Source organism: Streptopelia decaocto (genome assembly GCF_964273445.1).
Source record: "Streptopelia decaocto genome assembly, chromosome: 5".
Lineage (NCBI taxonomy): Eukaryota > Metazoa > Chordata > Aves > Columbiformes > Columbidae > Streptopelia > Streptopelia decaocto.
Window position 1 is genome coordinate 3,824,069 of NC_138659.1, and position 18,253 is coordinate 3,842,321.

Below are 18,253 nucleotides of genomic sequence, written 5' to 3' on the forward strand. Positions count from 1 at the left end.
CCGCCATGTTTCAAGGCATCAAACCCATGTGTTACAGTGGATTATTGTCAGAAAGCTACAGGCAGGGCGGTCTCTGCCTCTTATCTCACCTCTCTGGTCAAGGTGGGTGTTCTAGCAAGTTCCTTAGCAGTGCTGTCTGAGGAGAGGGCAGTCTCCATCAGACGGGACGGGCAGCAGAGGTGTCTGAAGGCAAATCTGCTGCAGCGCAGGAGCCAGAGCCCCTGTGCTCAGAACAGAAATGGCTGGGGTGGCACCAGGTAGGGCTTTGCTCTCGTTGTTAGGACATTGCTCTGCCCAGGGAGGTCATGTGTGGGGGTAGGAACAGGCTGCCCATGTCCCACCAAGGCACTGATGTTTTTTCTCTTTGCAGACTCACTGGCCAGGCCCAGACGAACTGTGTTCACCCGGGCGATCGAGGGCTGTGACCTCCACTGGCAGGACAGCCACCTGCAGCGCATCATTAGCAGTGACTTCTACATGTCTCCCTCTTACCAGCGGGAGGGCGAGAGCCTCCTCTTCAACTCCCAGGGCCAGCCCCTGTGGTTAGGTGAGCATCCAAACCCGCAGCCCCGTGCGCGGCCGTGGTGGGTGGGGTTGCTGATGGAGAAGAGCCACCCAAGGCATCGAAGAAGCTTTGCTACTCTGGGTCCTTGCAAGCTTCTGCATCCTAGGTTGAAAGTGCACCCCTGGCCCTTAGCCTGAGGAGCAGGGTGAGCACAAGGACTTGGTGCCCTCCCACACCCCAGCAACAGTCCTTAGAGCAAGTCCCACATCATTACAGTGTGGGTTGCCCTTGGGCAGCTTGCAGCAGGCTTGTCATGTCTTCTTTCATCCTGCCAGTGCTTGGCTGTCCCCAGTGCAGGCTCTCACTGTTCCCAGTACAGGGGGACACTTAAGGTCCCTTGAAAGTTGGATGGGGAGCACAGCCATGTCTTCTGGACTTTTTCTTCTCTGCTCTCACCCTTAAAGGCAATTAGCAGACAGTACAATTAAGCCTTGTATGAGCATAAGGCATACTGGACCAGTCAAACCCAGTACACTGTAGCTGTTCTGTAGACCTTTAGTCCATGTATCTCAAGGCACACAACTTCTCTACTGAGAAGTCATGACCCTGGGTAGATCTGCAGACCCTTGACAACTACATGTCTGGGATGAGAACAAGTGAGGTGAAGGGCTTGGGGGTGCCTGGTGTCGCTGTCAGACCTCAGGTTGTCCCCAAAAATGGGAAACACAAGCCCTCCACACAACCAGGAGGATAGATGCCTTATTCTCACGGCCTAAAAGGTGAATCTGTGGACATGGAAAACATCACAACCCACCACTGCACTGTCATCCACGTCCACTCCAGGCACTGGGGTCTGCTGTCACCCAGCCAAATGGGAAGAGGATATTTAAAGTCATCCAGAGATGTGGTTTGTGGAGCAGCGGGCACTAAGTTGCTATTAAGGCCAGGAGATAAGTTAAAAAGGGCCTATGTGACAACTGCTGGTAGACCTCTGCTAGCTTAGCTGGAGCTGGAGAAGACATTTCTACTCTGGGAAGAGTTTTGTTTAGCTGCAGGCAGAAGGTCTCTTGCCCGCACAGCCATAGGCAGTGGTGGTGGGTTAATGCTTCCATGGACTCCATCTAGCAGGGACGTGGTGGCCACAGCTTCCCTGTCTCTGCCATCATGTGGGTTCTGGTGAGCCCTTTGGCCCAGCTGGTTGGTACATGTTATTTTTCTGATGTATTTGCTGTGATTTTTGGATTTTGCGCTTTCTTGGCACCCCCTCAGGGATGCAGTGCTGGGAGAGAAGTGTGATTTGTCAGCAACTTCAGTGATGAATTCAGCGAGAGGCTGAATATTTCATCCATTTAGCAAATGAATAGAGGGAGCAACAAGATGCTTTTTTACAGATGTGTTTGTTCTGAAACCTCTTGCTTTTGTATTCCTTGCGGGTGACCTTTGGGACATGGAAACCTCATTTGCGGAGGTGGTTGTCTGCATTTCTAAAGCTTTCTGAGCTCTTCCAGGAATAGAAATTAGCCCTCTTCCATAATTTTAGATCTTCTGTGGTTGCCTTTCCCACCGCCCCCCACTGGCGTAGTAGGACATTTTGCAAGAAAATGGGATTTTCTCTGCTTGTTATGCAGTGTGTCATGTCATCTGCTCCTGCTAATTTCTCACTCAGTAATAATCCTCTCCACAGTTGCTTGTGATTTCAGGTGAGCAATGAGCAGCAGGAGCAGATGAATTCCTAAGCAACTGTGAGTTTGGCGGGGGGGCAGAGGGGGGTTCATGCAACTGTTCCTAATAATAATCACCAGAGGGAGAGCTACAGAAGAGATGGGGTGTCTGCAGAGCTCGCTCCACAGAAACATTAAGGAAGCTGTTCAAAACATCACCCCCAATCTGCCAGTGCCCCCAGCACAATGCTGAATGCACAGGCTCCCCCCATGTGTCATTGCTGGTGTGATGAGAGCAGGGGGAGTTGTTGGAGGAGGTGCTAAGAAGCCGTGGAGTGCACAGCAATGAGAGAGAGAAATCACCGTAAGCCGTGCAGATCTGGGGAGAAATGAGTGGCGGGGTTGTAACAGCCTGTGCTTGGAGCTGTCATATTGCAGCAATGATGTGTTGGAAGTGCTCCCATTAGATAGAGTTTGCGAAGGTGGGGATTTAGGTACCGACGTGGCTGCTGTGGGTTGAAGGTGGCAGGAGTCCCATCAGTATTCCTGGTTGGCATCCCTGCCTGCAGCAGGGAGACAGGGATGAATTCGAGACAGGGAGCAGGAGTTCAGCTGGGGCTTGGGGGGATCAGTAGAAGAAAATGCTGTGAAGTTTGACGCTGTCAGGTTCTCTCCCCCCATCAGTACCATCCCGTGAATTTCTGTGCTCCTCTGGCTCAGCCGAGCCCCCGCGTCTGTCCTTGCCTTGCAGAACACGTCCCGACAGCCTGCGCTCGGGTGGACGCCCTGCGCTCCCACGGCTACCCCAGAGAAGCTCTCCGGCTGACTGTTGCCATAATCAACACCCTGCGACTGCAGCAGCAAAGGCAGCTGGAAATATATAAGCATCAGAAGAAAGGTATGAGTAGAGCTATGGGAGGAGTGTCTCACAAGGCCTTCTCCACCTCGCAGAGTAGTGCCGCTCCATCCAGAGCAGCGGAGGTTGGTGGTGGGCAGCACTGTATGGGGTTACTCACACCCTAGAAAGACAAATTGATGCATCTGATTGTTTGAGCCAAATGGTATTGGTACCCACATGCTAAATACAGAGGTGCCACGTGCTGCGTTCAGGCTGCTAGAGCAGGGATGTTCTTGTTCCCGCTGTCGCCGTGTCTGGTTGATTGTCAGGACTGCACAGGCAAGCGATGCCTGCGTTAAAGAGGAGCCGGGTGTCTGCGGAGCTGCAGTAACTTGTGTGTGCTACCTCCACCTTGCATTTGCTGAGTAAATTGTACCAGGAGGAAAGCCCGGTGCTTCTGCTTTTGCAAGTGCAGTTGGCAGGGAGCCGGGGTCAGTTACTGCAGCGCTGCTGGTGGTCGGTGACTTCTGGACCTCGCTAGCTCGAGATCCTCAAAAGATGGAGCTTTTAAGGCTTACTTGGGCGTCTGTCATCTCCGGAGAGATTTCTGTCTGTGTTTCCAAAGCATTCAGGCTGCTGTTGCAAATGAGTCCATAAGCTGCAGGTCTGACTTTATAGACCCTGTCTTGGGACTCTGCAGTCCCATGTGTCCTCCTGGAACAGAGAATGAGCTGCTGCATCTTATGTGGCCTGAGGGACACCTTTTTTTGTTGGGTGCCTGCTCCCTCTGATGTCGGTGGCTGCTCTGAGCTGCTCCTTGCTCTCGTGAATCACTGTGCCAGAATTGGCTCTGGACTTTCCCATGTCCACAGGGGTAAGAAAAGGCCTCTGGTCTCAGAGACCTCTCTGGGTGCAGAACCTGTCTTTAAATTCCTCCCTTTTATGGTTTTTCTGTTCCATTTTTGCAGAGCTGCTGCAGCGAGGAGCAACAACCATCACCAACTTGGAGGGCTGGGTGGGCCATCCTCTGAACCCCATCGGCTGCCTCTTTCTCACCCTGACCGAAGCTTGTAGATTAGAAGAGGAAAATTGCCTTGAAATTTCAGGTACTGAGCACTTCTCCTGGCTCCCTTCCCGGTGCTGCAGCTGAACTGTGCCTGGCGGGACAACCATGGGTGCAGGTCTGGGGCTTGGGACTCCTGGGCTCCAAATCTTCCCGCTCTCCACCCTTGCAGGAGCAGCCAGGACAGCGCTGCAGTGCAGAGAGGGAGCAGTTAGTGCCCCGAGTTTTCCCAGTGAGGTTTCCCAACCCAGTTTTTCTGGTTTGCAGCCAGAGCAGCTCAGGAGAGTGACTTAGCAGAGCTGGGCTGAGGGATGCCAGCCTGCGGGAAAGGTCTGGCGTCTGCTGTGCACCGTGTTGTACGGGTTTCAGGTCTCCGGCATCTCCAAGTGACAGCAGGAAGGAGGGTGAAGCCCACGTCTCCTGCAGGGAGCTTTCATCCATCTTTTCTGGGTGACTGAAGGCAGGCAGCAAGTGAAGTGTGGGTCTTGCTTCTGGAGTTGAGAGGTTTTTGTCTCTGCTGTGGTTCTACCACCTAGGAAGACTCTTCTAACCCTTCTGCATCTCCTCCCCTTCTTCCAGACACCGGGGACTCCAAACCCCCAGTATATCAACATGTGCCCGTCGCGACTGGCAGCCAAGACAGTGGCGAGTCCTACCTGTCCTTGGCCTTAGAGGTGGCCCTGATGGGAATGGGCCAGCAGAGAGTGATGCCTGAAGGTCTCTATGCCCAGGACAAGGTGTGCCGCAATGAGGAGCAGATCATCGCCCGGCTGCAGGACCTGGAGCTGGACCCGGTGCTGGTGCAGACCCTGCGGAAGCAGTGCATCTTGCTGCTGGAAGGTTGGGGCTCGGTCCATCTAGCTGGCTTCTGTGTCTTAGCTGTGTGTTGGTGACGTCTCCGGGGTGCCCTTTCCAAGGTTGCTCTGGGGATGTGGTGGTGCTGAGTCTGTAGGATGGCTGCTCTGCCCAAACCTCTGGCAAAGCAAGGGTTTGCTGGCATCCCTGCAGCAAAACCACCTCAGGGGCATTACAGAGATGGGTGCTAAGCATGTGGCCTCAGTTTTTGAGGGATTTTGACCGGAAAAGGTTTTTAGAAAATGAAAGAAAAGCCAGTTGCCCAGGATCCAACTTGGGTAACACGCTAGGGAGCTGCTGTGAGCAGATCTTCAAAGCTTTGGGGTGGTACAAACCCCAGCTGCAGGTCCTGCTGTGCTAATGATGGCTGACAGGCTCTGCTTCTGCCTAGGTGGTCCCTTCAGCGGTTTGGGAGAAGTCATCCACCGTGAGAGTGTCCCCATGCACACCTTTGCCAAATACTTGTTCTCTGCGCTGTTGCCCCACGATGCAGACCTGGCGTACAAGCTGGCTTTGCGGGCCATGAGGTTGGTGCATGTTTTATTCTGTCTCTGCTCCTAGTTTTGCCGCTCTCCTGTGCTCTGCTGGGAAGCCGGGGTGCTTTGTAACCCAAAAGCAGGGATGGGAGTGGAAACACGCCTGGAGTTTGTCATCCCTGAGATCATGTGAAGTGTGTAGGGCCACGCAGGCACAGCAGCAGCTCACAGAATGTCAGGGATTGGAATGGACCTGGAAAGCTCATCCAGTGCAATCCCCCCATGGAGCAGGAACACCCAGATGAGGTTACACAGGAAGGTGTCCAGGCGGGTTGGAATGTCTGCACAGAAGGAGACTCCACAACCCCCCTGGGCAGCCTGGGCCAGTGTTCTGCCACCCTCACCATGAAGAAGTTTCTTCTCAAATTTAAGTGGAACCTCTTGTGTTCCAGTTTGTACCCATTACCCCTTGTCCTATCATTGGTTGTCACTGAGAAGAGCCTGGCTCCATCCTCCTGACACTCACCCTTCACATATTTATAAACATTAATGAGGTCACCCCTCAGTCTCCTCTTGTCCAGCTCCAGAGCCCCAGCTCCCTCAGCCTTTCCTCACACGGGAGATGCTCCACTCCCCTCAGCATCTTGGTGGCTGCGCTGGACTCTCTCCAGCAGTTCCCTGTCCTGCTGGAACTGAGGGGCCACAACTGGACACAATATTCCAGGTGTGGTCTCCCCAGGGCAGAGCAGAGGGGCAGGAGAACCTCTCTGACCTACTGACCACCCCCTTCTAACCCACCCCAGGTACCATTGGCTTCCTGGCCACAAGGGCCCAGTGCTGGCTCATGGTCACCCTGCTGTCCCCAGGACCCCCAGGTCCCTTTCCCCTACACTGTTCTCCAACACCTCGTTCCCCAACTTATACTGGAACCTGGGGTTGTTCCTGCCCAGATTCAAGACTCCACACTTGCCCTTGTTATATTTCATTTAATTTTCCCCGCCCAGCTCTCCAGCCTGTCCAGGTCTCTGGATGGCAGCACAGCTTCCAGTGTCAGCCACCCCTCCCAATTTTGTATCACCAGCAAACTTGCTGATAGTGCGCTCTATTCCCTCATCCAAGTCTCTGATGAATATATTGAACAGTACTGGTCCCAGCTCAGAGAGGCTCCTGCTCTTTGTTTGGGTGATTCCTGGTTTACAAACCCCTTTCCAAGTGATTTGCATGGGCCTGATAACGTCTGCTGGTCCAGTCCTGCACTGAACCGCTACCTGCCTGTTCTAGTGACAGGCATCCTCTGCCGGAGCAGGTCCCAGGCCGGCATGGTGCTGTCATCTGCCTTCCATCTGCCAGGCCTCGGGCACCCTGCCCACGGGAAGGGCTGTTTTCCCGGCACAGACAGACAGACGATTTGCTCTGGGCTTCAGGATGTTGCAGAGCTGTGGGGAGAGCACAGTCGTGTTCTGTTCTCCATTAAAGCCCAGCTCTGTCACAGGGACTGGGGACACAGCAGGTGCCCAGAGCCGCCCCATCTCCCTCCCCAGTGCGTGACACACCTCAGACATCAGCCTGTGTACCACAGTTTTTTGGCAGGGACGGGATGGGTCTCAAAAAGGCTGGAATGTCGGCCATCAACCCCAGAGCATCCCAGTGCCCTCTCCCTCTAACACCATTAAAATCCCACCCCAGAGCATCATCCTTCTTGCAGCATTTCCTTGGTGAAATGGGCCATTTCTTCCCAGCACTGGGGGATATTTTGATATCTCCTCATCCTAGGAAGAGCTTCTCGGGAGGACAGACAGACTGAATGAGCAGCCAAGGGCCTGCACAGTGTGTGGGGACACCATGCCTCACCAGACCTAAGAATTTCAGTCACAGAACAGGAACAGGACTGAGTGTCCTAAGGGTGCACATTGCTCCCTCATCATCTGTTAGTGCCTGTCCCTTGCTCGCCACTGGGGCTCCCTGCGCTGGGGTGTCTCAGACAGGTTTTGCACCATGGGTACCCCAGGCCTGTGAGTGAGGAGAGCGAAGGCGGTTGGTTGCTCTCCATGTCCAGGGGGACAGCTTCCCTCCTGCACACCTCAGCTGGCCTTCAACTTGGTGACACCAGCACCAACCCAGGGGTTTAAGAGACAACATGGTTTTGCCACCGTGGCTGGTGACCTGAGACTCCTGCTGCCTTTTCTTAGGCTTCCTTCTCCCACAGGTTTTCCAGGCTTTTAGATATCCCCACAAAAGCAGGTAACCCAAGGCAGCTGTGGGGACCTGGGGGAAATGTGCCTCTGCTTCTGATCATGACCGGGCGTTTTAAGAAGAACCAGATGATAAAGCCAGGAGTTCTGCTGGGTGCTCTGACATGAAAGGGAGTGGGGAGGGATTTTGCCTCTTTTTTTTTCTGAGACTTGTGCTTTTCCTTACAAGTTTATAAATCACTTCACAGATCATTCTTTTCCTTTCAAGTCAGTCTGAGATTGATCTCCCTGCCCATGTGTTGAGCACACAGCCTCGGGAGCCCCCACACGTGCACAGCAGCAGGATGCTTTCAAAGGCATTGCTGCTGTCTGCTGGCAGCCCCTGCCTCGCCTCGGGGAGAGGGGACAAAGCCAGGGCTGGACTGGGGTCTGACGCTGCCTCCTCCTGTTTGTCCTTCAGGTTGCCCGTCCTGGAGACCACGGCACCATCCGGCGATGTGACTCATCCCCACCACCTGGTCTCAGTGGTCCCCAGCAGATACCCGCGCTGGTTCACCCTGGGGCACCTGGAGTCGCAGCAGTGCGAGCTGGCCTCCACCATGCTCACAGCAGCCAAAGGTTGGTGTGGGGGCAGCTCTGGGACAGGGGTGATGGAACGATGCTGCACAAGCGCATCAAAGGGATTTTCTTGGAGAAAAGTGGGAGTGCCTGCTTCTGCTCCCTTGAGCCCTGGAAGAGACCGGCGGGTGCCCCACTGGCAGCGCGCTGCGGGCAGGGCACGGTGAGCTGGCTGTGGAGCAGCCCACTGGAGTCTGGGATCTCCAGGGCTCATGTCCCAGAGGGTCACAAGGCTTGTGGTTCGGCAGCATGGGACACGAGGCTCCCAGGAGGTGCCGGCAGCCCTGCACAAATGCAAACCACAGCGCTGCTGATCCTGGGTGCTGCCCCTGGGTGACACTAGACTATGTTTGCCCTGCAGCATGGGCAGCTGCCAGCTCAGCTCACCCTGCCAGACATGTCGTGGGTTCATGCCATGGTTTATTTTGAAGCTGCTTATCCTTTTACCTCTGCTTTGTCTCTTCCTGCCCTGTAGTAATGATCTTGCAAAGGCTGTAGGAGGGAGGAGACCTCCCTGTGCACCAAACCACATGTAGCTTTTGGCAGGGCTGAACATGGGAACAGCTGTGCTGAGAGGGACACTGGGGTCCCAGCCATAGCGGGGCTTGTAAAACAATCCTCGCTGGTCTCTCAGGCCTCTTCAGTTCCTGCTCAGGCACAATGATGAAGGCGAGCATGGGCTTTTCATTAAACGTCATTCTGTCCAGAAACCAGCCCCACCGGGATATCTGGTGCCTTGTGCCCCGTGGAGGCAGGTGAGCTGAGCAGTTCGTGCTGCCGCTGCTGTCCCACCTCAAGCTCCCAGTGCTGCCAGCCTGATGGGGACAGTGTCGCTTCCCCGGTGAGGTGGAAGGTAAATGAACCATCAGAAAGCTCCAGCCTCTCTGCCTTGGCAGCCTCTTCTCTCCTTCCAGCTCCCTCCTCTTGGCTACGTTTCCAGGACTGATGGTTTCCTGCCCCTGCCTTGCAGTGCCCTGACCCGAGAGTTGGTACATGGCTTATCCTTAGTTTCTTCTCCCTTCCAGCCTTTAATGGGAATGAGGTTTTCATGCTGGGTGTTCAGGGCTGTTGGATTATGTATGTTTTTCCCACTGTCCCCTTCACCGGGTGTTCCCCCACCGCAGCATGTCCCGATGTGATCCTGTGTCCCCACAGCCTTTCTCGCCTGCGCCCCCGCGAGCTGTTTTAGGGAGGCTTGGATTTGGTGGTGGTGCCAGCAGCTGCTGTGGGTGGCAGGAGATATCTTGAGCTATTAGTCACCCGAGATGTCTCTGCATTCCCAGGTGCAGTGCCAGGCTTTCCACACTGCTGTGCATTATTTGGTTTGCTTTATGTGAGGTTGATGTGCTCAGTTTACGACTATCGGAGTAGAAACATCAACCTGGAACAAGGCAGAGGGACCTGATGGGGCACATTGGAATCTCTGATCTGCACCCATGCCAACAGTCCCTCTCCCACCCTTTGTCCTACAGGGGCTGACAGGAGGATTTCCCAAGCCAGATGCAGTATCATGATGTCAAAGACCCTCGATGGGTCCCTCTTCCAAGATCCTGCCCCATCTCCCGATGCCATCACAGCATCCTGCTAGCACCCATGGCCTCCTGTGGCAGGAGACCCACAGCATCACTGGGTGTTGTGCCAGGAACCCCCTTCTTTGAGGATCTCTCAGCCTGAGTTGTGAGAGCTGTGTGCCTCACCTGGGGCATCCAGGACTGAGCCTTTGCAGTGAGCCTCAGTGACCCTGGCCTGGCCTTTGCCAGCCTTGTGGTGGGAAGGGATTTACTGGGCGAGACAGTATGTGTGCAGCAAACAGATTTTCTTCTTCTTTTTGACATTACTAAATGAAGACTGAGCTTTCTGCAGTTGTTGAGCCCTGAGCATCTTCCCAAACCCCTTCTTTGTCGGGAAGAGGCTGCTTTACAGCTGTCAAACTTGAGCCCAGGGTAGAACATCCGGGTGCCTGGAGATGTCTGCTAACACTCCAGGACTTGTATGGGGTCGCTCAGGGTTGTTTGTTTTCCCCCTGAGAGGATGGCGTTGAGCAAGGATGGGCGCTGTAGGATCCATCACCTCCTGGTGAGAACACCCCATTTTTCTGTCAGTCTGTAGGGCCTGATCCGGCATCTCTGTGCATCCCTCCATGTGGATGTCAGAGGGGCTGACCATGCTGAAGGGGCTGTTCACCGCACAGTGCAGGCAGAAGATGGGGCTCAGGGGTGAGCGGAGGGGAGGACAAACCATCTGACTGTCCTTTCCTGTACCCAGGGGACATGCTGCGCCTACGCACGGTGCTGGAGGCCATCCAGAAGAACATCCACTCCTCCTCCTTGATCTTCAAGCTGGCCCAAGACGCGTTCAAGATTGCCACACCAGCCGACAGCAACTCAGACACAACGCTGCTCAACGTGGCGCTGGAGCTGGGGCTCCAGGTACAGGATGGCGTGGGGGGATGCTTGCAGCCCTTCTGCCCCTCATGCTGCAGCATGGTGGTCTTCCAAGCACGTGGTCCCTCGTGGAAGGATGGCCCTGAGCAGGGAAGCTAAGCCTTAGGAGGCTTCTGTGCTTGCTGAGGTTTGGATGGAGGCAAGGCAGTGCCAGGGAGCCTCATGGGGACCCAGTAGCCAGTTGGGTCAGGGGACTTTTGCGGAGCCCCATGGTGTTGGGTGGCAGCAGTGGAGCCCTGTGGGGCGGCCGGTCACCCTAGGTTTGCCTCGCAGGTGATGCGCATGACCCTGTCCACCCTCAACTGGCGGCGGCGGGAGATGGTGAGGTGGCTGGTGACGTGCGCTACCGAAGTGGGTGAGTGCCTCATCGTGCTGGGGGATCTGGCCCCCATCTAGTGGGAGCGGGGTGGGCACAAACAGCCCAGGGTCATTCACAGCCCTGGGTGTCTGAGCTCTCCTGAGTCTCCCATTTCTTCCTGAGTGACTGGATGTAGCCACAATGCTGGCTGGGTTTGGGACTGGGACAGGTCCCCTGTACCCTCAGGCCAGGCCAACAGTGTTTGCTGTGCCCTGCAGCATGGATGAGCAGGGTGGCCTCTGCCTGTGCCCATTTGCCCTGGCTCCGGGCACCAGGGACTCAGAGGAACCCCATGATCCGAGCTGAGCTCCAGGGCTGTGCTATGACCCCGGTATTTTCTTGCAGGGGTGAGAGCCCTGGTGAGCATCCTGCAGAGCTGGTACTCACTGTTCACCCCCACGGAAGCCACCAGCATCGTGGCGGCTACGGTGATGTCCCACAACACCATCCTGCGCCTAAGCCTGGACTACCCGCAGCGGGAAGAGCTGGCCAGCTGCGCCCGCACCCTGGCCCTGCAGTGCGCCATGAAGGACCCGCAGAACTGCGCCCTGTCTGCCCTGACCCTCTGCGAGAAGGACCACATCGCCTTCGAGACCGCCTACCAGATCGTCATCGACGCTGCCTCTACCGGCATGACCTACACGCAGCTCTTCACCATCGCCCGCTACATGGAGCACCGGGGCTACCCGCTGCGGGCCTTCAAACTAGCCTCGTTGGCCATGACGCATCTCAACTTGGCCTACAACCAGGACACGCACCCGGCCATCAACGACGTGCTCTGGGCCTGCGCCTTGAGCCACTCCCTGGGCAAAAACGAGCTGGCGGCCATCATCCCGCTGGTGGTGAAGAGCGTGCACTGTGCCACGGTGCTCTCGGACATCCTTCGCCGCTGCACCATGACGGCCCCAGGGCTGGCCGGCATCCCCGGCCGCAGGAACTCGGGGAAGCTGATGTCCACCGACAAAGCGCCCCTGCGGCAGCTGCTGGACGCGACGATAAGCGCCTACATCAACACCACCCACTCCCGGCTCACCCACATCAGCCCGCGGCACTACGGGGAGTTCATCGAGTTCCTCAGCAAGGCCAGGGAGACCTTCCTCCTGGCGCAGGACGGGCACATACAGTTTGCCCAGTTCATTGACAATCTCAAACAAATCTACAAAGGCAAGAAAAAACTGATGCTGCTGGTGCGGGAACGGTTTGGGTGAGCCCCGGCCGCGGCCACGCTCACCGGCACAGGGACTTGGGAGAGAAGAAGGAAAGCGGAGATCACCTTCCCCCCATCAGCAGAGGCTGCTCTGTTCTGGTCTTCTGTTTCTTTATTTGTTTGTTTGTTTTCTTTCTTTTTTTTTTTTTTCCTTTCTTGGATTTAACCGTTTCACACGCTGAGAGGATCCAGAGATTCCTTGGGCACAAACCAAAAGGCAACCACAGGGAAAAAGGATGGTTCGCTCAGCCCCCTGCCCTCCCTTGCCAATACCAAAACCTAACCTGGAAATCTAATACCTCTTTCCTGAAGGAAGCAGTCGCTGGAGGGACCCGAAGGTTGGAAAGTGCAAAAATCTTTAAAATCATAGGAGGAATTAAAAAAAAAAAAATTAAAAAAAAAAATAATAAAAAGAAAAGCAGAGCGAGCAAAGAAACCCGCAACACTAGAACCTCATGCGTCACCAAAAGCAATGGCTTTGCAGAGCGCTTCTCCCGCCCGCCCGAGACATGCAAACTCCTCTATTTGTGAAGATACTTCAATAAAAACAAGTTAAAGTAACTGTTCTCAGGGATTGCTTACTAAAAGTAACACAAAAAAAAAGCATTTATGATACTGTAAATACTATAGTATATGTGTCAATTATTAAATTGTAAAGTTATAATTATTTATAATTCTGTCTTTTATTTGGGGGATACTTGAAATTGTCGTGGGCTGGGGCGATTATTTTTATTATTGCTATTATTATTATTATTATTATTATAACTATTATTTAAAAAACACAAAACAAAACCACAGACAAAAGGAGGAGGAGGCACGCAAACGTTTCTCAGGTTCCCATGGCATCGTTGGCAGCGAGAAGGTTGTGGGGGGAGGCGAACATCCACTCGACTCACAGCCCTGGGACGGACAGATGGATGGACGGATGGACAGAGGGAGGAGCGGCAGCCCAGCGCTTGAGGATGACGGGAGGAAGGAACTCGGGGCGACGCTCGCTCAGACACACACGGACGCTGGCGATGGAGGACACGAGCCCAGCGGGCACAGGGGTATGGGGTGCCCAGGCAGGCGGGGGGCACCGGGGCTGCTGGCTCTGGGGAGGGGGGACGGGGCAGGCGCAGCCCCATGACCCCCAGCACCCGTCTGTGTCCCGGCTCCTGGTGCGGGCAGCGCTTGGCCCTGCCCGCTGCGCCCTGCGCTGGGGACAGACTCTGTGGCGGGGCTGGCAGCTCTGCAGTTTTGGTTCATTTCTTTGCCAGTGGGTCAGGGGGGCTGGGGGAGCCGGGGCCGGGCTGGACAATGACTTGTAGTTAGAGAATGTGGGCTAGTTATCTGCTGTCTGGTTTAATTGTTTGGAAAGTGACTTGTGTCCGCGCTCCGGCCAGGAAACCAATTGTACTCGGTCTCTGTCGCCACCAAAATAGCGGTCTTCAACCAGTCTGTTTCTCTCTTTTTTTCCTTCCTTTTTTTTTTTTTTCCCCTTTTGCGTGCGTGTGTGTATGTGTGTGTGCGACCTCTTCATCTGATGTTTAATAATAAAAGGGATGAACGTTACTACCTGTATCTCTACTGCCTTGCTTTTAGGTCAGAGGGGTTACCGTGCTTACTGGGCAGCCCAGCATCATGGGCGCAGCTCTGGAGGGAGCCGGCACCGCAGCCCCCCGTGGCACCCAGCTCCTGTGCAAGGGGGACAGAACAGTGGCTGCTTCAGGGTGCGATCCCCTGCCAGGCTCAGCGTAAGCAAGTCCTGGCCCACCCTGGTGGCACTGCCCCATCTGTGGGGTCTGGAGTGGCGTTGGTGTCCATGTCTTGATCCATCCTACAGCCAGCCTGACTGCAGCGAGTGGCCGTGGGATTCTGTAGCACAGTGGTGTGGTCCGGGGTTCCTGGGTGCTGCCAGCACCTCAGGCTGCTTGCTGCAGGGTTTGCTGCGCCACAGGCAGACTTGGTCCCAAGGATCGATCAGAGGAGATGGTGAAGGTGTGTGTGAGGGGGAAGACCTCCAGGACCAGTGGGATGGTTCCAAAGAGGTTCTAGGAGCCGGAGGAGGGTGATGATGCTGCTAGGGCCATGCTGTCCCTGCCACCATCCCAGCCAGTGTGGCAGAGTGCTGCTCGCGCTAGTGCCTGGATGGCTAGTGCCAATGACCCCCAGGTGAGTCCTGCTGGGTCTCCCACACACTCGGGGATGCCCTGGGTTGATGTCATGTTTTCTACTTCCATCTGAGCAGGACTGTGGCACAGCTCACGCTGAGCCTGTGGCAGTGGTGGGCTGTGAGCCCCCAGCTCCCAGCTGTGACCCAGAGCCTCAGGCAGCACATCTCCCACAGTGGGCTGAGCACATCTGTAGCACCAGGAGACACCTGGTGTGCTCTGGGCTCGCATCCCCTCTCACAAGCCCTTGGCACAATGATCTGCAGCCTGGCAGGAACAGGCATCCCCCCATGTCACTGGCATCCCCTTTTCCCCATCCTAACCTGCAGGACAGGGCTCAGGGGCTCCCCCTGACCTCACATGCCCACTGCCAGGCTGCCACCACTGCCCACCTCCTTCAGGGCTGTCCAATTCCCTGTCCCCCCAGCCAGAGCCACACGGCTGCTGTGGAGATGGTGCAGGTTTAATGCTGCAGTCCAACCAGGAGCAAGCCCCTGTGACAATGTGCTACTTGGAGAGACTGTGTCCAAACCAGAGTCCTGTCCCCAAGTCCCCAGGCTCAGCTGTGCTTGTTGATGTGGCGGGAATGAGCATGCACGGCCTCCACGAAAGCACCCACGTGCTCAGGGTTCATGTCGGGGTAGAGGCCATGGCCCAGGTTGGCAATGTAGCGTTGGGTCCCGAAACCCTCCAACATCTTCTTCACCAGCTCACCAATCTTCTCCTGTAGGCACAGTGGAAAACCATGTGTCAATCTCATCCTGCCCAGGGTACTCCATCCCCAACACTCCCCAGCCAGCCTGGCGGGGGCTGCTGGGACACAAACTGGCAGTGCAGGTAGAGAAACTGAGGCAAGAGGCCTTTAATGCAAGCTGGAACTAGTCCCCATTGCTGACAATGGCCACGACTCACCTTGGGTGCATAGAGAGCACAGGGATCCAGGTTCCCTTGCAGGGTGACATCTTTCCCTGTCTGTGCACTGCAGCAGGGAGGAAGCAGGTGAGTAGTTGTACATGGTGCAGAGGCTGGGGACAGCCAGGTGCCTGCAGTTGCACTGCAGGGCCCATGGGTCCCTCAGTGCAGCCCCTGGTTGCTGTGAGCTCCACGTAGCATGGGGGCCCAACTGTTCCCATCTCTGGAGCAGAAATCTCCAGGCCCGGGATGGCTCAGGGTGGAGGAAAGAGTCAGGGTACCCGGGCTGGGGTGCTGCCCAGGCACCCAAACACTGTGCCAGACTCTCTTACCGAGCTTCCTGCGGCCGGATGGTCCAGTCGAGACCGACCACCTCGTAGCCGGCGTGGGCCAGGTCACGCAGCGCATAGTGTGCGTCCTTCGCAAAGATGATCTGGGGAGGGAATGGATGGGCAGTAATGCTGCTCTGGGTCAGGCCCCTCTTCGCAGGCTAGACTAGGGGAGGCAGGTACCAGGGGATGGACCTGTCTCCAGAAGCACCCCTAGGCCAGGGTCAACCCAGACAGCCCTGACTCACCATGGGCACCAGGGGCAGCGCCTCCTCCTTCAGCTTGCTCTTGACAGCCCGGGCGATGTTGCGGATGTATGGCAGGGCAAAGTCCTCAAACTGCTCTGGGCCCAGGTGTCCCGCATGGGACTCAAACACCTGGAGCGCCTGCCAGGGACACAGAGCAGGGAGAGCTGCACCTTGGTCCCTCCTCCTTCTCTAGCTTCTCCAGAAGCTAGACCACCTCTGCACCCTGTTCCCCATCCCTGCCCTCCTGCCTGGACCTGTCCTACGTCCCAGGACACACCTGCGCTCCGGCAGCCACCTGCCCCACCAGGTAGTCAGTGACAACGTCAGCCAGCAGCCGCAGCAGTCGGTGGCTCGCCTCGGGGTGACGGTAGAGCCAGCTCTTGGCCTTGGCCATCGTAGTGGAGCCACCGCCTTCAATCATGTACGACATGAGTGTCCACTGTGTGAAGTAGAGAAGTGCAGTCAGGGAGGTGATGAAGACGGGAAAAGATGCGAGGGGCCAGTCACAATGCTGAAGGTAAGACTTGTGAGCATCCTAGAGCCTGGAGCACAAATGCTCCTGCACTGAATGTTTACCACCCCTGCACCCCTATGGCACCCACAGCTCTGGGGGCATCGTGGTTGGTGCCACCCCAGAGGAAAGAGCAGAGAAATGCAGCTGGGAAGCCACATCACTTACAGGAGCACCAGAGAAGCCGATGAGGGGCACCTTGCCCTCCAGGCTGTGTCGTGTCAGCGTGATGGCCTGGAAGACATAACCAAGCTCCGCAGCCACATCCACCTTCTGTCGCAGTTTCAGCAGATCTTCCACCTCCTTTATGGGCTCTGTGAACGTGGGCCCTTTGCCAGGGACCATGACAACTTCCATGCCCAGCGCCTGGGGACGGGCAAATGGAAGAAGCAGGAATGGGGTGGCCCTGGATCCAGCCCCATTCCCAGCTGCTGCCCCCCATCGCCAGCTGTGGCTCTCACCTGGGGCACCACCAAGATGTCGGAGAAGATGATGGCAGCATCCAGGGGGAATCGTCTGAGTGGCTGCGGAAGGGAAGAAGCAATGTCAGTGAGGGGCTTGGACCTCCTCCCCATGGAGGGCTTGGAAAGCAAATGGCGTGCTGGGGGCCTCAATGCCTGCACCTGGGGCCACCCAGGGTGGCCAGACCCACCATTTCTCTCAGTCCCCACATGGGCACAGACACACAGCCCCCCTCCAGGTGACACTCACCTGCAGTGTCAGCTCACAGCACAACTTGGGGCTCCGGCAAGTGGCAAAGAAATCCTGCGCTGCCCGGGTCTCCCGAAACTCTGCAAGGGACCAGTGAGAGTGTGATGGGGTGCGTGCTGAGCCCCCCTCGCTGTCCTTCCCACACACGTCCCCTGCTCACCGGGCAGGTAGCGTCCTGCCTGCCGCATACACCACACCGGGGTGTGCTCCGTCTCCTCCCCGCGTGCTGCTCGCAGGAACGTGTCGTTCTTCAGCTTGGGGAAGCCCTTGGGGCTGCGGACGAAGGAGCAGAGATGGGTTGTCACTCATGGGGGGGCTGGGTGCCCTGACAGACCCCTGCAGCTGGGGGTGGGGGATGCCAGGGCTGGTGGCTTGTCCCCACTGCATGGCCTGTGACCACAGACAAGGGCTCGTGTCTGGCTGTGACAAACGTGACAAACGATCCCCATCGCGGTCGGTGCCTCTTCCTGCACAGGACCGCAGAGCCCTCCCCGGGGACAGGGCCCCACGAGATTAAGTTATCAGGAGCAACAGTTGCTCCCGCCCGGAGAGATTCGGGCCCAGCGGGGTGTGGGGGCGGGCAGCCCCTCCGCTACTGTCCCCGGTCCCTATCGGTGCCGTGCAGCCCCCGGAGGCCCAGGCGCTCGCCGAGGTGGCCACACGTCCCCAGCCACCCCCACGGTGTGACCGCCCGGGCGCTGCGGGAGCCGAACGGCACCGTCCGCAGGGACAAGGTCCCCGGAGCCGGCAGGGACCGCGCTGCCACACCAGCGGCCCCGCTGATCCATCCGGTGAGCGGCCACAGTGCCGCGACAGTGCGGGATCAGCTCCCCCAGCGCCACCCCAGGGACCCTGGTGCCAGAACCGCACCGCCAGGTCCACACCGCTGTCCCCACTGCAGGCCCCGGGGCGTATTCCCGCTCACCCCTCCGGGATCACCGCGGCCCCGGTTACTCACAGGAGCCTCTCGCCGTCCTCCATCCTCCTGCGCCGCTTCCCGGCCCCTCGGCTGCCTCCCGACGCCCCGCCCCGGCCCGCCCCCGGCGCTGCCATCTTGCCGTAAGCCCCGCCTTTCCGTACGCCTCCATCTTGCCCCACCCTCTCCGTACGCCGCCATCCCGTCCCGCTCCCCGCTGCTCCGTACGCCGCCATCTTGCTCTGCGTCCCGGTCC

The 18,253-nt window shown here is 56.9% G+C and overlaps 2 protein-coding genes across 2 annotated transcripts in view; one reads left to right on the forward strand and one right to left on the reverse strand.

Moving 5' to 3' along the window:
• Nucleotides 1-13,771, forward strand: part of ZSWIM5 (zinc finger SWIM-type containing 5) — a 97,918-nt gene extending 84,147 nt beyond the window's left edge. Inside the window, exons 6-14 of the mRNA XM_082053877.1 lie at nt 371-547; nt 2,918-3,064; nt 3,973-4,110; nt 4,647-4,907; nt 5,314-5,449; nt 8,051-8,208; nt 10,474-10,637; nt 10,926-11,007; nt 11,356-13,771. Of these exons, the coding sequence (XP_081910003.1) occupies nt 371-547; nt 2,918-3,064; nt 3,973-4,110; nt 4,647-4,907; nt 5,314-5,449; nt 8,051-8,208; nt 10,474-10,637; nt 10,926-11,007; nt 11,356-12,218 (2,126 nt within the window). The 3' untranslated portion in view covers nt 12,219-13,771. The remainder of the gene's footprint in view (nt 1-370; nt 548-2,917; nt 3,065-3,972; nt 4,111-4,646; nt 4,908-5,313; nt 5,450-8,050; nt 8,209-10,473; nt 10,638-10,925; nt 11,008-11,355) is intronic.
• A 1,044-nt stretch (nt 13,772-14,815) lies between these two features.
• UROD (uroporphyrinogen decarboxylase) lies at nt 14,816-18,248 on the reverse strand. The gene is made up of 10 exons (XM_082053883.1): nt 18,040-18,248; nt 17,242-17,354; nt 17,082-17,161; nt 16,832-16,894; nt 16,539-16,736; nt 16,137-16,298; nt 15,860-15,997; nt 15,615-15,715; nt 15,283-15,349; nt 14,816-15,094 (listed from the first exon to the last, which is right to left on the reverse strand). The coding sequence occupies exons 1-10, from the start codon at nt 18,231-18,233 to the stop codon at nt 14,930-14,932; spliced, it is 1,281 nt and encodes a 426-aa protein (XP_081910009.1). The 5' UTR covers nt 18,234-18,248; the 3' UTR covers nt 14,816-14,929.
• Between the last annotated feature and the right edge of the window lie 5 nt (nt 18,249-18,253).